Source organism: Crocodylus siamensis, chromosome 9 (genome assembly GCF_052110815.1).
Source record: "Crocodylus siamensis isolate JL-2025a chromosome 9, ASM5211081v1, whole genome shotgun sequence".
Classification (NCBI taxonomy): domain Eukaryota; kingdom Metazoa; phylum Chordata; order Crocodylia; family Crocodylidae; genus Crocodylus; species Crocodylus siamensis.
The window spans coordinates 61,149,983-61,166,732 of NC_143403.1; the positions used below are offsets into that span (position 1 = coordinate 61,149,983).

Below are 16,750 nucleotides of genomic sequence, written 5' to 3' on the forward strand. Positions count from 1 at the left end.
GCAGACATCACATGCAGCACACTCCCCAGACTGGCCTCATGCTGTGTGCAGCTCAAGCCAGACAAGCTCTGCACACAGCATGCAGCGCCTGGGGCAGAAGCCAGTACATGCTGCATGTGGCAGGCACTGCTGTGGGACGAATGGTATGGCTCCGCAGGCCATGTGCTTGACACCCCTGCATTACATCTACAAAGGGAGAAAAGCAGTGAGCTGGATTTTAGCCATGCTAACATGCAGATGTATTTAACTCTGTAAAAAACACTGAACTAGGAGTGCATTACAAAGGGCCCCTCTAGATGTTCAAGTAAAGGCACGATGTAGATCAGACTCTATCAGGCCTTACCTGAACGTCCAGAGGGGCTCTTTGTAACGCATCCGCAGTCACATTTTTTCCAAAGTTAAATACAGTTGCTCCACATGCAAATCGAAGGTGAAGAGAAACCAGCTACAAAGTCAGCACACATTTTCCAGCTCTAACTTGATGCAGCTGCACAGAGGGAACTTTTGAGGGTGGAACAATTACTTTGGGCAGGCAGCCAGTCGAACCAAACTACACAATTAACCCGTAAACTGCCCCATAAATGTAACACGTAGAGGGGGGCCAAAGAGAAATTACTTGGTTAGTTTCTGCAGCACTTGTTCGCACTCTTGTTTCTTCTTTACCAGCTGTTCTTCGTAGGGCACTTTCCACAGAGGGGTCACCACATCCGCGATCCGCTTGCCCGGAGGCTCTTCCTCCCCATTGTTGCTGGCCACAGCCCGGCGCTTGGCCTGGTCCTGGTCTGTCTCCTCGCCCTCCTTCTTCCTCTTCTTGGCGATGGGGTCGGCCTTGGGCTTGGCCAGCCTCACGCTCAAGGGGCGGTTTTTCCACAGGGTCCCGTGGAGGACGCGCAGGGCCCGGTCCCGCTCTTCCTCGCTCTTGAAGGTGACGAAGGCGAAGGTCTGCTTGCCGAACAGCTTGATCTTGTGTGGGGCCAGTCCGTACTTGGCCAGGAACTTCTTCACATCATTGAAGCCGATGTACTTGGGCAGGTTCTGGATCTCCACCTTGTAGATCTCCGAGGTGAACAGGTCCTCCTTGATGTAGCCGTACATGTCCCCCGCAGAACCCTCTGCTGGGGCAGCAGTGGGGCTGCCCTCCTCCTCCTCCATGGCCTCCTGTGGGCAGCAAGGGGCAGTTAGCGACCCCCCAGGGCTCCCCCAGCAGCACAGACCACGTGACCACCCCAATACACGGGCCCTGCAGCAGCCCACCGCTGGGCACCTCGCGCAGGCGCAATCCCCTCCACCCCCTCCGCGCGGCCCTTCCCAAGGGAGACTCACCTCCCTCCCGGCCCAGCACCCCCCCTCCCCCGGCGCAGGGTGGGCGGGGCCACGCACGCGAAGCAGGGGGCTGGGCGAGGGCGGTGACGTTACCGCAGGGCCGTTAAAACGCTTGTGGGAAACTTTTTTTTTTTCCAACCCCCCGCGCACGGCGGTATCTCGTTTCTGACGCGGCCGCAGCAGCCCGGGGGCATCCTAAGGCGATTTGTTGAACACTCCCCCTACCCCTCCCTCCGGCCGCCATTTTGGAGAGAGCCGCGCGGTGGCCGCAAGGGCTGACGGGAGACACACGAGGCCGAGGGGAGGGGACGCACGTAGCCCTCGAACAGGCCGGCGGTGGGGGGGAGGGGAGGAGAGGAGAGGGGGCGCCTGGCGGCGGCGGCGGCAGCAGCAGCAGCAGCGGCGGCGGCGGCGGCGGCTCGAGGCGGCGCGGCACGAAAGGGTTAAGCGGGCGGCGGCCACGCGGCGCCGCACCAGGGGGGGAGGGGCGCTCCCACAAGGCCTCGCGGCGGCGGGAATGAGGTAGAGGCGGGGGCGGGGCAGCGCGAGCGCGGCAGGAAGCGGAGCCCAGTGCGGCCGGCAGCAGCGCCAGCCCCATGGCCGACACCAAGGTGAGCGCGGGCTGGGCTTGAGGCTGGGGGCGGGGCGGCGGCACCCCCGGGCTAGTCGGGGCCTGGCCGGGCCCAGCGACAGGGGCCCTGTCCCGGAGGCCCGACGATGCAGCCCCCATTTTGGAGCCCGGAGCGGAGGCCTCCAGGCCACGCGGGCCCGGCCTCGTGTCTGCGCCCTGCGGGCTTCCCCTGTGTCGCCTGCCCGCTGCTTGGCCGCGGCTCCGCGCGTGCAGGCCGCACGGAGCCGGTGGTGGGAGAGTCGGTAGCCGCGTCCCCGGTAGCACTGGGAGGCACTTAAAGCGGGGGGGGGGAAAGAGATGCTTCGTTTTTCTCTTATAATTAATCGGAGCTGCCATTTAGAGGCACGTGGGTGTTGTCTTGTCTCTATTAAAACTATTTATTTTGATTTTTTGCCAAAATCAAGTTGGAAATTTTTTTTTTCCCTGCAAACATCTAGTGGGTCTAATAAGAATACAAGAAATTGCCTCTACCACGAGTCCTGATATTCAGCAAGAGAAACTAATCCTATGTGCGAATGTGGGAGTTCACACTGGTAGATTTAAGAAGTTATGCCAAAATCCTAATTTAAAAAAAAAGATTAGGAGAGTTCCAGTCTGTACTTACTGTCGTAAACAAATGGTGGTCATCATGGTGGTCAGCAAAAAGAGGTCAACTCTTTTGCTGTCTTCTGGTGCGTTTAGACCGTGTTCAGAAATGTTCATCCTTTCTAGCTGTTCAGTCGATTGTTACTCTGCGCACGGCTTTGAAAAGTCCGGAGATTTGACCTCCCAGGCAAGGATCATTTTGATGTACCCAACATGTCCTTTTTTCCCCCTTATTAATGCTGAGGCATCATACTGCATTTTAGACGTAAAGGTGTACAAGTTTGAAAGCATTTGGCACGAGTCCTGCACATCTGAATCTGGTGTTCTTGCATTGCAAATCTGGGGGGTTTTCTCCTTAATCATTTGTATTCTATAACACTAGTTTTTACACTCTTCATATGTGACCATCACATTTTGCTTAAAATACAGAATATTAATGCAAGTTTTCAGTACTTAAAAAACCATTAACAGTATCTGAAAATCACAAACTTCAATGAAAATGAAAATCGAAAACTTCAGTGAAAAATATATATGTCTGTGTCCCCGAATAATTATAACACAGATGATCCTGGACTCTAACCGCAGCATTTAAAATTTTGTTTTTGTTTCTCATCTTCTATAGCAATATGTGTAATGAATATTCTTTAAGCCTTTGTTTTCAATATCTTCATCCAACCCTTAGTAGGAAGGTTAGTACTTCAACCTAAAACACATGATGCAAAACTAAATGTGGGGAAGCAGTTTTTCATGGCCTTAGGCAATTTTCGTAATGCCAGGTTCTCTACTGCATTCATTATATTCGATGTTTCAAAACAGTCTTTAGTAACATTCCAGCACATCTTAATTGTTTTTTTCTATAAATGGTAAATCAGTCAACTTATTTTTTTACAAACAAAATAATTACACATTTATGCCATTTGCAAGATCATAAGAAGAGGTAGTGCGGAAACTGTGGATCAAGAAAAAGATTAGTAAAGATTGGTCACATTGGGTGCACAGAAAACTAAAATAAAAAATAGAAAATGAGTTATTTAAAAAATTAAATAATCTGCAGTCTTTCTCCTACTCTGTTGTAGATCTTTGCCACGAAGAGTTGCTTTTGCCTGTATGGAAACAGCAGTTATGTGATATATCAACATAGTTTAAATTTGTTAAAATTCCTATTCTTATTTTCCTGGGATTGCCGTTGAATGAGGAATCAAGTGTGGAGAAAAATTGTAAGACAGTTGCATTACTTTCCCTTAGGAATGGAGGCAATACTTTCTGTAAGAGAAAATGTTAATGTTGCCTACCTTAAAAGCCAAATAAAAGTTTAATTGGCAGAACTGAGACTCATGGTGCAGTACTTAAGCTTTGCCAGTCTATAAAGTACTCAAAGCATAGGCGTTGCTCATAAATACTTTTTGGTATCATTTTATAGTTTTAGTCTCAAAATCACACTTGTAACTGAATATTTTTTCACCAGGATACACATGAGGAGCATGACACCTCAACTGAAAATGCAGATGATTCTAATCATGATCCTCAGTTTGAGCCTATAGTTTCTCTTCCTGAGCAAGAGATCAAGACTCTTGAGGAGGATGAGGAAGAGCTCTTTAAGATGTAAGTAATGTGTGACTGTATGTGCTCATCACTTGTTGCTGCTAAATATTTTTTAAACAATTTGATAACGCTAGCTTGTTACAAGCCACTATGCAGAGGGCAGTAATCTAGGGTAATATATAGTATGAGATCAGGTAAATGGCTACAGATGTGATTAATGTCAGTTTCTCCAGGAATGATGGGAGTTCCAAGATTTGGGCTTATGCTGTATAACATGATTTAAATCATGTTTGCCAGCACTAATTGGATATTAGTGAAAGCTTTGTTTAGAAAGCAAACCCATAAACTTGAATTGTGCAAAAATATGAGAGAGACTGCAAAAAAGGAGGTTACAGTAACTTCAGTTACTTGCTACTTTGCAGGATAATGAAAGTTGTTGGGCTGTTCCCTAAGCATCTGTCTGGAAATTCAAACAATGTCTAGTTGAGACTGTCCGAGAGGATAAGACTGTTTAACAACCTGCTGTTGGAGTTTCTCCCCTCTAGAGTAGGGGTGTCAAACTCAAATGAGCCATATTCCCTGCCAACAGCCAGGGTTTGGGCCATTGCTAGGCTGAACAACCCACCTCCACATCTGGGCCACATGGTTTCTTTCTCACCATGGCTACTGAAGCCTCTGCATTGCCACAGGCAGTACCCAGCTTTAAATACCACCTCCTACCCCTACCCTTTCCCTCTTGCGAACTACTGCTAATTTTAGTGGCCAACAGTGACCAAAACCCAGAAATTTGCTAGCAAGTAGGTGGGAGGAAGTGGTACTCCCTGGATGCTGGCCTGCATCAGCATAGGAGCTCTGGCAACTGAAGTGACAAGCTCTGTGGGGTGGATCTAAAGGTGGATTTGCCCCTCTGCCAGAGGACCATCAGTTCAGTGATGCATGTAATTACAGATAGAGATATCTGAGGGAGAGCAACAAATTGAGGGCATTAAAATAGTGTCACTTCCCTTCTGTGATAAAACATTGGGATCAAAAGACTTGTCTAGATCCCATTTACAGCAAAATGTTGCTTAAGTGTTCTTAGTTGCATGGCTAGACATGACTCCTAGAGCATGGCAATGATGAACACAATTGTTAAATAACCCTTTATTTCTCAGGTGGGTAACAAAACTTATTCTGATGCACAAAAATACATTTGCTTTTAAACTTGATCTCATTTTTCTGTTTTTCAGTATTGGAAGGAAGATCATTTGATATAGAAAGGAAGTTCTCTAAATAAAATCACTAATTTTAAGATGAGCAGTAATCTTAAAAGGGATATACTCTAAATTTTGGAACTTCTCTGTAGATAAAAAAAAAAAAAAAAAAAAGCCGTACATTTTTAAAATATTTGTAAGCAAGTCTGATTTTTTCTTTCCAGTTATGATCCTGTAGTCACTATGGGAGGCCATCTTGCAAACTGGGGAAAGCAAGCAGTAAGGTTCAAATGAAAGAATTCTAAGATTGAATACCTCTGCATTTACATTTTTCTCATGCTGGAAAATACCTTTCATATGCTAATTACTGATAGTATGTGGGATACCTGTTGAAAATAACAAACCTAGAGAGATAGTGGGTAGCTCGCCTTTAAGTCCTGTAGATTTAAGAGCTTCATTGCTTATTTTACTGAATGCACAAGCGTTGCTGGTTGTAACTTCAATATAGTAATTGTATTCCAAGTATACAGAAGAACTTGAATCCCAGAAAAATTGTTGCTGTTACATGTTGGACATCTAAAAACACAAGGACTAGCTGTTGATGGCAAAAAGCTAAAATATTTAGTGCCGATATGCAGTTATTTAGACTTTTATGCAGCCATGCTTTCGTTGCCCATCTTGTAGGCTGCTGAAGTTTTTAATGGTTAGTATGTGGTTCTGTTTTGAAATTAAAAATCAACACTGGTAACATGCTACATATGCAAACCCTTATTTTGTACTTTAACTTGCATGAAGTCTGGAAAGGTTTCATAGAATAAATATTTCAGTGAAGATGTAGTTCATTTTCTGTGCGTCTCGAGTCCTATAGATGATCTGTAAGGTCTCTTCTTGCCCCCCAACAACTATGAAACTATGAATCAAGCTGCTACATTGGACAGTGCAGCATCCTTTATCTGTTGTGGTATCTAAATTAACAATTTCTTGCTTGCAAACTCAGATCTCATTTCTTTCTTTCTTAAGGCGAGCAAAGTTGTTTCGATTTGCATCAGAAAATGACCTTCCAGAGTGGAAAGAACGAGGAACTGGTGATGTAAAGCTCCTAAAACACAAGGAGAAAGGAACAATTCGCCTCCTCATGAGAAGAGACAAAACCCTAAAAATCTGTGCAAATCATTACAGTATGTTTGTTATGCCATGTCCCATAATAGCTTCCATTTGCCTTTTCCCCTCCATGTGCGATATCACTGTCAACTTTGTAGGATTCATACATATTTTGTTTATCCTCAAGCTTTCATAAATAGGGTTAGAAGAGCAACCTGATGGCTTTTTAGCAGTGATTAAGTCAGTGTTTTGGTAAATCTTGACACTAAAATTAATGGGAACAACTTCACAATACTGCAGTTAACTTATTTACAATATGGTAAATCAGACACACATCTGAACATTTTTGACTATGTAATGAAGTCTGCAGATTTGCAGGCAGTTTGTCAGATATAGCAGTATGGAGTTTGAAAATTCTGATCGTTAAAATCACACTCAAGGTGTGTGTTTGTGTTTGTTTGTTTTTTTTTAAAAAAAAGAGGCTAAGGCAGTTTATAACACTTTGTTTGGATCCAACATAGAGAACTTGAATAAAAGGAGATGTCTTTAGAATTTGTGTGTGGCAGTATTTTGGAAATTCATTCCATGGAGTGGGTTTTAAAGTTTAGTGTATGTGAGGTACCATCTGAAAAAAGCAAGTTTCTGTGAGGGTGTACCATGGTAGCTGCGACACTAGCTTTTTATTCCATGGTAAAATTAAGCTAATCTGAGACTGGCTAGCAAAGTTGTCATTGGCTAAGTACACCAATGTTTTTTTTACTGTAGGGTTGTAGCATGCAGGAAGCTTCCATGGAGCACTTGGTAGGTCATACCACAAGAAAGTAGTTGGCATGGTAATTTTTACCACTTTCATACCGACTTCATACATCTTATTGATCAAATTGAAGCGTAAGTTTAAAAAAAAAGTTTAGTAAATGGGCCTGATTTAATTAATTAAAATTTGAAATCCGTAAGTGAAATTGGGGTCTACATTTGATGTGATCTAGTAAAGCAATACATACCAGCTGCCAAAGCTTTGTAGGAATTCAAACCAGCAAACTGCTAAAAGCAGCTGGCTAAGCTCCAACCACTGGACTGACAGCATTAGCTACATTTGCAGGTGCAGAAAGTCTGTTTTGTATTTCAGTTTATTTGACTACATTCAAAAATAATTTGGCACTTTTAAAAGCAAGAAAGCTTGAAAGAAAAACAATATAGGAATAAAAATAAGGATGACCTCTAGATGCTTTTCTTCTGGTCCTTTCTCGCCTCCCTGCCCCATCCCAACAGCCCCCCCCCTCTCCCCCCCCCGAAAAAAAGTTGAGGGATGTGGTGAACAGAAATGTGTCCAATTCAAGCTGTAGGGAATACTTTGTTTAATCAGTCTCAAATGCATTTTATCAAATGTTTTGATAAAACTAATCTCTGTTAAATATGATCCATGTGTTGAAGGTACCTTTTTAATTTTCAAAATGCTGTTCCTATATATTAATTCATGGCCACCCTCCATCCAAATGCAGCTTGATGCAGATTTAAAATGAAAAAGTAATATAGAAAGCCCATTGCTAACTTGTCTATAATTTATTTGAAAAATGGTATGGATAAATGCAAACCTATATAATTGTGTAAAATATTAGGGAAAAGAAGTAACACATTAAATATTAAAAAGGGAAGGGGGAAAAAACAGCTCTCTTAAGTTGTTAGTAGTCCTTATAAAATTAATTTACTTCTGACAAACCAGCCTTTTAGTGAAAAAAATGATGTGTAAACAAATGAGGAAAATTTGTCCGTTTTCTCAAAGTATGCTCAAACTCTTCATGTCATATTATCAGTCTTGGAATACTATATACTGGTTCTACTGTGCTAATAGCATTCTGGTGTTCTAAAATAAATCATCTGTAGCTTGCTTTTGAGCCACATATATATTGTATAAACTAAGCAAGAGGTCCAGAGATGAAGCAAAAAAAACCAAAACACTGGAACAATAGGTGAGGTACCTGTACAAGGAAACATTTTAAGACCTGAAACAAGGTAACCCAGTCTTGTAGATCAAAGTTAGGAGGTACCATTAATTTAATCGAACTACCTGTAAAATACAGCATACAATTCCATTTAGTAACTTTTTCATCAAACTCATGTCTGACCAGCACAAATACCTAATTTAGTACAGTTGTTGCGGGAAATGCTAAACCAAGGGTAGCAGAGGAATTCAAAATGGGAAATGTGCTCTTCATAGTAAACCTGAGAACTTTCACAGCAAGGTAATAAACAGATTTAAGATGCTGTGAGGGACAGAATTGTTTAGCTGACTTTTCCTTGCAGTTATTATTTATACCTGTAGAAACTGAAAGGGCTGTAATATGTAAGACTGCCAGCAAGGGAAAGGAGAACACTTTGCTATTTTATTTGGGTGCTTCTAGGTGGGTTTTTTTCTGAAGCATCAAAGTAAATACATTTTGGCTATTGGTCTTTGAATATGGTAAGTGCATTCCAAAGTAGAACTGAATAGAAACCGACTGTTTTTATATTTGAAGAGTGGGTTCTTGGCACTCTTGTAATTATTGGCTTTATGTTAAACTAACCAATTGTCAGTCAAGAATGACGGGGAGAAGGGCTGGGATGGAGTGCCACCACCTAATGCCCCATGTTGCCGCTGTTCTGCCCTTTGCAGGGAGTGGGCTGGGGAAGCCAAGGCCAGCACTGCTGGCCTCGACTCCCCCACCCACTGTCCGGTCGTGGCTTTGAAATCATGGCAGTGCTCCCCCATGCTTGGAGCACTCTATTTCCGTCAGCTAATCAGAGTGCGAATAAAGTGTTATGGACAGACAGGCAGACTTAGGCTTTTATAATATTAGAACTGGTCTGGGACGTTGGGTAGAAAGAGTTGCAGTCACATTTTTAATTCATGTTAGCTAATTTGTTGCCCCAATCCCTATGAAAGTAGGCCTAAGTAAATGGATATTTTAAAAGTTAATTTATTTGGCTCACTTGTGAATCTACTGAGGAAAATGTATTTCAGAGTAGTTCTCCATGTACATAACAGGTTTTTTTGTTTGTTTGTTTGTTTGTTTGTTTTCTAGTTACACCTTTAATGGAGTTGAAGCCTAATGCTGGAAGTGACAGGGCATGGGTTTGGAATACACATGCTGACTTTGCAGATGAAAGCCCTAAACCTGAACTCCTGGCAATCCGATTTTTAAATGCAGAAAGTGAGTGGCATGGTGCAAGTAGTTAACTGTTAGCAATGTTCTTAATACCTAGGGAAACAATAGCTGTTAGACATCTGTACTAGCCAGTGCAGCATTTAGTACCTACAAGCATTTTTGATAAGTTTACTGATGTTCTGTTTCCAGTGAGGCTTTTGGTGGTCTAGAATAATATTAAAGCAGAACATCCCTGAAAGATATTCATCAGTGGATTCATCCTGCCTCAGTTCATTTTTCATTGAGATTTGAATGTTGGCATTACAAGTTGTTGTCCATTTGGAGCCATTTCCCTTAGAATTGTATATGGTTGTCTGCTGCACTAAGGTACCAAATAATACGCACTTTTTGTTTTAATTGTATCAAATCTCTACTACCTATATATTATAAATGTGAACAGCTTGTTTTTGTGAAACTTTCTAAGCCAGTGATTCTCAACCAGTGCCGTGACACCCTGGGGTGCCTTGAGATCCTTTCAGGGTTGATGTGGGGTACCACACAATGTTAGTACTGTTAGGTATGCAAATATGATTCCTAAGATAAACCAAGCAATTTCAAATAATCCATGGTGTTTAAAAAAAAAAAAAAAAAAAAGTTGTGACCTGTTGTGCTCTTCGCAGTTGAAAAATTACTATATTGGTTGTTTGGGGTTTGTTTGTTTGTTTGTTTGTTTTTAATCATTAAAAAATGAGTGAAAACTAAAAGCAGACATTTTCTAAGGGATGCCTTGAGCCTAAAAAGGTTGAGAACCACTGTTGTAGGCAAAGCTGACTGGTGATAGAACTCTTTCTCCAAGAGCTCATAAATATAGAATTTAATTTCTGGTCTGGCTGAGTGATGTCACTGTGGGTGGGTTTCTTTTTTTGCCTAATGCATTCATTCTCTTTAGAGGAAGTTCTTCCAAAAACTTGTGGATAGGGCACATTTTCCAAAGAATTTCTAAACTGATTTTGTATCTGGTTATGGAAGTGCTGTATTTTTCAGCGGGGCAACAGTGACCTCAAGTGGTCAGTCAAAGTAACTTAGTATGTCAAGCTATCTTTGTAGATCTATTTGGCAGTGACTTGATTTTTGTTTTGGTTTTCTTTTTCTCAGATTGAGTTGGAGGGATAATAGTAAGTAAAGTGATAATGACCACCACTCTTCTAGATAGAACTGTGAAAAAATATACATACTTCATTTATACTGAAATATGTTAGTTTGGAAAAATTGTGCTTTACCTGGAAAAATTAAAGCTGGCTACATTTGGCCTGTGTAGCAGCTGGCACTTTTTTTTTTAATTTTGTGCTTATCAGAGCTTTTAAGATTGAAAACGCAGCCTAAAGTCTTATCATGTGTAGCGTAGGCATTTGTAGTGCAAATTTGCTGGTCTTTCTTAACTGAATTTGGCAGAGAAAAATCTAAGTATGATGCACTCAGACCATAGACCCCAACTCGGAACAAGTTTATAGGACATTGCTTAACGTTGATTAGTGACAGAAGTTGAAAATGTGAGTATTCTTGAGAAACCTCTCAAGTGCAATTTTTTTCTTTCTTTAGACAGTGTATTTAAATAAATGAGAGAGACTAGAATTCTAAATATTTAACACCGCTTTCAACCTCAGTTGATTAATTTGCTGTTGTTAAAAAAAAAAAAAAAAAAAATGCACTTAATAAATATCAAAACTTGCACTAGACTTTATTTTAAATCAAATGGCATTTGGGAACCCAGATTTTACAGGGAGCTCAAGCTAATAAAGCATTTCTTATTTCCTTTGTACAGATGCACAGAAATTCAAGGCAAAATTTGAAGAATGCAGGAATGAGGTAGATAAGAGGGCAAAGAAGGGTAAGATGTTTAATATTCGTTTGAAATTTAGATAAGTACTATGTCAGTTAGAAATTAAGTTTATCTAAACTTATCTGAATCCTCTATCCCAAGGCTTTAGTGGGGGGTGGTATGTTGTTGCTGTTTTTGGCAGACTCACTCTGTGCCTGACTGCAATCTTCAGTCCAGGTGCTTTTTCAGTCTGCTAGAGTAATGCTTCAGGATGTCAAACACTTCTTTTCCTGTAGAAGACTGTTGCAATTGTTCTTGATACAGTTTTTAGGACACGTGTCATGGAATGGTGTGTTTGTTGTTGCTCACAGCATTCTGCATTTGTGGTATTTACCCGTCCTGACTTCCTGTGTCCCACAAGTAGGGGTGCACCGATTGAAGATTCTCTGGGCTGATACCGATAGCCAGTTAACCAACCATATTTGCCAGTGCCAATCTGATAACCGATTTACTTCGGTTAAATTGGCAGGGTGGGGAGCAGGATGACGCCACAGGTGGATCGTTCACAGGGTGGGGAGGGGCAGCTCTCCACTGCTGTGCATCTCCCCCAAGGGGGATTGTTCCCCCCCAGATTTGTGCACAGGACAGATGTGGGCTGCCTGCTGCAGGCTCGGGGCTCTCTGCTCTGCTGCCTTTGTCCTGGGAGCCACACACCAGCCACGCACCCTCTGCCCACCTGGCAGCAGGGGGCACAGCTCACTACCCACACGGCTGCTGGTAGAGTTTAGCAGCTGGCGCAGGGCTCTGAGCACAAAGACGGCGGACAGGAGAGTCCTGAGCCTGCGGCAGGCAACCCACATCTGCCCATGTCCAGCTCAGCTCTGCTCTGCTTAAAACCGTCCCCAAGCTTTAAAATGATGTTGGTGGCATTTACTGCAGGCTCAGGGCGCTCTGCCCTGCTGCCTTTGCCCTGGGAGCGCTGCATCAGCTGTATCCCCAGCAGTGGGGGGCACAACTAGCTGCCCCCACTGCTGCTGGCTGGGTAGGGGGCATATGGTCAACATGAGGCTCTTGAAGGAAAGACAACAAAGTGGAGAGGCCCGAGCCCACAGCGGGCAGCCCACATCTACCCTGCGTACAAATCTGGGGGGCACATGCCTGCCTTGGGATGTGCACGGTTGCATGGAGCTGCTGCTCCCCAGAACCCCCTGGTTGAGCTGCCTGTGGCTTTATCCTGCTCCCGGTCCCAAGTTCCATGCACTGCCTTGGCTGGGCAGCATCCTGTGCCTCTGGTCCACTCCCTCCCTAACAGTGAGGGCTTCAGTCTTCCCTCCATCCCCAAATGCCCCTTCCCCTACATAGACTTACCTGCAGGGAGCTGCTATCCACATTGCCCAGCTGTATTCCTGGCCATGCACATGCATGCCACTGCGCACGTGCACATGGTGCCCCCTGCATCTCACTTCTAGCAGGCCCAAGTAGGACCCCTTGCAGGCTAGAATGCTGCAGGCATCTAGGTCCCCTGGCCTCATGGGGGACAGGGAACCCATATGTCTAGAGCACTGCCCAAAAGGCAAAATTATCAGTAAGTATAATTGGCTACAAATGGCCAAAAAAAAAGACAGTAGCTGATGATGTAAATTTCCCTCTGATCGGTACCAATCCAATAGACAGCTGATATATCGGTGCACCTCTACCCACAAGTAACTATCCTTTGCAAGATTTTTAAAACTTTGTTTGCTTTTGTTAAATTGTTTTACTTTTTCATTTAATGGGTTGCCACTATGACTTCTGAAGTAGAGAATTCACAGTAGTAGAGAGAAGCTTGCTAAACAAACCTCTCTAGTTTCATACAGTGTAGCTTGTTTAACAGTTTCCAGTTCAAACAGCTCAGGAAATGTGTGGGGGCCTCTTTTGGTTAGGTATTCACTCCTAGTATAGTCTTTCTTAAATTTTATGGTTTTATGTTGGTTTTTTTGGTGGTTTTGCTCCTTTTCAACAAAGATGTTGGTGTGAAAGGGATATGAGGTTGTAGAAAGTTGTACTTAACACTGGTAAGACTACCTAAGGTGCTTGAAGTTCTGTAAAATTAGTATGTCCAAATCCAGAGGTTACACCTTATCAGTAGCAATCCTGTAGCACGGGGAACAGCAACTTATACCTGCTAAAGGATGTCCCCCCCTTTACCTGGCCTACAAAGCCCAGGACACTAACAACAATTTGGCAGCAGCTGGGTTGCAAGCAGTAAACATCCTTAAAACTAGTCTCCTTTAATGTGGCATGCTGCTCCTGATAGTTTGCTGATCCCTTCTGTAGCAGATTGGTACCCCTGCCTCCTATTCATACAGCCCTTAGCGTAGCTGAAGCATTGACTTTCATTAGAGGGAAGATACCTGCCCATTTTGAACAAGAGGAATTAGCAAGGGAAAAGATGGCACAAATCAACTCTGGTGGACAATTCAATGAGTTTACAAAATGTAGCATCCTTGTTTCAAAAGTCAGTTACAATTCTTCCATTGTAAAAACAGGCTAACACACTGTTCTTTTGCATGTGTATTTCTTTTGTATTTTCCCTGTTAACAAAGTCCTACCTTTGCTTGTATTTTAATGGTTCTTCAAACAATCTTTTAGCAGGCACAGACAAAGACAATAGTGCTGAAAAAGTTGCTGCGAAATTAGAAGAGCTTTCCGTAAAGGAAGAGAGCAAAGCAGCTGAGAAGAAAGAGACCAAGGAAAAAACTGAAGAAAAGCAATAAATCATCTTGGGCCTTGCAGTTTTTTCCCTTTCTTTTTCTTTATTTTTTTTTTTTATTTTTACAAGGGACTTTATAAAGAACTGAATTCTGACATTCAAGTTGTTTTTTTCTAAGCTTTTGCCCTTTTGAAGATGCTTTGAGAAAATCCATTTCCCAGTCATGAAAATGTACTGTGCTAACTTTCTTTTCCATAGTGGAAACACTTATTTATAGTCATCCAAAAGAGTGAATAAAACAAACTTGAAAACAGCATTAAAGGACAGAACTGAGTTTTCTATACGCTTCAGAGGCTTATGACTACAACTCTTACACTGGGTGTTACATTTTGAAACTTGTATCTTCATAAATGATGTAATTAGATTAAGTGAATTTTACCAACTGAAAAGATAAAAATTACATAAGTGTTCTTGTATGGTATTTGGATGATGACTGCTAACAAACTTAAGCAAATTGCTTATACCAGACTTCTTTCTCTTCTTCCCCTGTCTTTATCCTTATGAAAGATTACTAGGGAACTAATCTTACAGGCCTAATGGCTTTCAGAAGCATTTTGTGTATTAAAAGTGCAAGTTCTTCCTTTCTCCCTTTACCAGTCTACTGTAAGTTGGTGTACTGTCTCTTCACTCAAGTTTTTATATTAACATTGATAGGGATAAATCTAAATCTTTCTAGCAGTTTGCTAGAATATGCCCTATTTGTTATCATATACTTCAGCTATCACTTCTTGAATTTCACATTAATCTCTTAGCTGTTCAGAACTTCTGTCACATTAACAATTTCCATGGGTTGTGGAATTATAAAATGCCTGGTGAAAGCTGTTTTCCTTAGAGTGAGGAAGTCCTAATGCAAATTAGAAAAAAAATGAAATGTAAACATGCAAGCTGAAACTTAATGGTGGTTCACATTTGACATAATTCTGTGGTACTCCCCAAAATGGTAATAAGTATTTTAGTGAAAGTTCCTCCCTTAGTGAAGCCAGTGTTTGTTTCCTGCTTGAGAATTAGAAAACTAGGCTGCAGTGGGCACCGCAGCCATCACTATCAAAGAAATTCTCTTTGAATACTATCTGAGTCAGTATCTTAAACACTTCTTTATGTTGACATTGTGTCCTATCCTTGAAGCGGAGTTAAGTACAAAAATTAGATGAATTTTAGTTTTCAACTTGAAGTGTGATGACAGAATATCCAACAATGTAATTAATTGATCTTGGCAAAGGTCTGAAAAGCCTTCTGACTTTCTTTGCCTGGATTTCTTAACTTATAAATACATATTCTTAAGGACCTACTATACTGTAAAGCAGGGGTATCAGATTTATTTGACACCGCCACCCCCCCTGCCAGATCTGGATTCCCCTCCTCCCCCCAATTCTCCTGGTCCTTCCGGAAGCCCTGTTAGCCATGTGTTTGACACCCCTGATATTAAGCGCTTATCTTCTATTCATGCTAGCACTGATTTTATGTTCTGGTAAATTACTCTTTAAGCTGGAACTACAAACAAGGTGCTCTGCTTTATAGTAAATACCTCTTAGATGTAGTTAGAGTTCACTTTTTTTCCCAGTTGCTTCGCTAGATTTTTCAGACTTTTTCACAGGTATTATCTGGTGCAGGAGTTGTCCTTTTTAGTCCGCAGACATAATTGAGAGGGGGAAGGATCAAATGCTTTGTTTTCTAGGACACTTACAAATCATAAACTGGATGTTCCAACTGTCTCCTCAAGATGTCAACGATATGCTTGGTATTTCCATGTTCTTTAAAATAGCGTTGTCTATAGGCTGTTTTCAAATATTTAATTTCCTGCCATCTAAATGTAAACACCAAAACTGTATCCATGAAGAACACTGTAGATCTAAATTGATAATGTTAAGCAGTGTGTTTTAAATTGGGCAAGCAGGGGCTGGAGTTTAAGTATCTAATTTCAAAATAAATTTAACTTTAAACTTTGATTAAATGATTTGAGGTTTTTGTTTGTTTTTAAGCTCACTGTTATGTTGGTAATGTAAATGCAGTAGGCTTGTGTCCTTTGCCTACTGTAGAAAAATAAGTAGAAAAAAGCAGAAAACTAAGATGGGCCATTCCAGTTTTGCAAGTCAGGTTGACTGACACGGAAGAAGAACCTGCAAATTGTATTTGGGTTAATACTTGGATCAAGGTATTTAGATATTGACAACAAACTCCAATTGAATTGCTTCTTTTTAACTTTTACATGTGTGCTTATTGTAACTGTCTCTTGATATTTGTCTTTCTATTCAGATAGTGATCCATGTTTAAATGGGTCATTTTCATCTCTAGTATAGTTATTGACTGACTTAGGGATGCATTTGGCCTCCAGTGTTTTGCCTGGTGCTCATGGCTTATTAATTTTGTTGTCACTTTCTGAGTAGAATTTATGTAGAAAAGCAGTCTAGTGAAGTTGTCTTGGTCTATAACTAAACTGAAGCTTTGCCAATCAATGTTTTGACTTGGAAAGAGTCTATATAGATTGCTTCCCTATATTTGGAGAAAAAAAAAGTATTTTAAAAACTGTATATTAACACAATAAACTGCTCCTTGTGTCATTCAGGTTTTTTTACTTAGGAAAAGTGTGTATGCTTTGTGTGTCAAACTTGAGACGTGCTACTAAGAAATACTCAAGTCTGGTTTTGGTTTCTCTTAGTTCTTTTCCTCTTATACTGTGTCCTC

The 16,750-nt window shown here is 41.8% G+C and overlaps 2 protein-coding genes and 1 non-coding gene across 3 annotated transcripts in view; 2 read left to right on the plus strand and 1 right to left on the minus strand.

Moving 5' to 3' along the window:
* The window catches only part of TRMT2A (tRNA methyltransferase 2A), a 15,638-nt gene extending 13,723 nt beyond the window's left edge, over positions 1-1,915 (minus strand). The window contains exons 1-2 of the mRNA XM_090063279.1: positions 1,549-1,915; positions 617-1,158 (exon numbers count right to left, since the gene is read on the minus strand). Coding sequence (XP_089919405.1) covers positions 617-1,152 — 536 coding nt within the window. The 5' untranslated portion in view covers positions 1,153-1,158; positions 1,549-1,915. The remainder of the gene's footprint in view (positions 1-616; positions 1,159-1,548) is intronic.
* Positions 1,797-16,630, plus strand: RANBP1 (RAN binding protein 1). Its single transcript, XM_090063280.1, has 6 exons — positions 1,797-1,934; positions 4,005-4,141; positions 6,295-6,452; positions 9,435-9,563; positions 11,320-11,385; positions 13,948-16,630. Exons 1-6 carry the CDS (start codon positions 1,920-1,922, stop codon positions 14,070-14,072), a joined length of 630 nt encoding a protein of 209 aa, XP_089919406.1. The 5' UTR covers positions 1,797-1,919; the 3' UTR covers positions 14,073-16,630.
* On the plus strand, positions 11,515-11,644 carry LOC149857751 (small nucleolar RNA SNORA77). The gene has a single exon (XR_016444367.1). It is a non-coding gene; the product is annotated as a small nucleolar RNA SNORA77 (small nucleolar RNA).
* Positions 16,631-16,750: the final 120 nt, after the last annotated feature.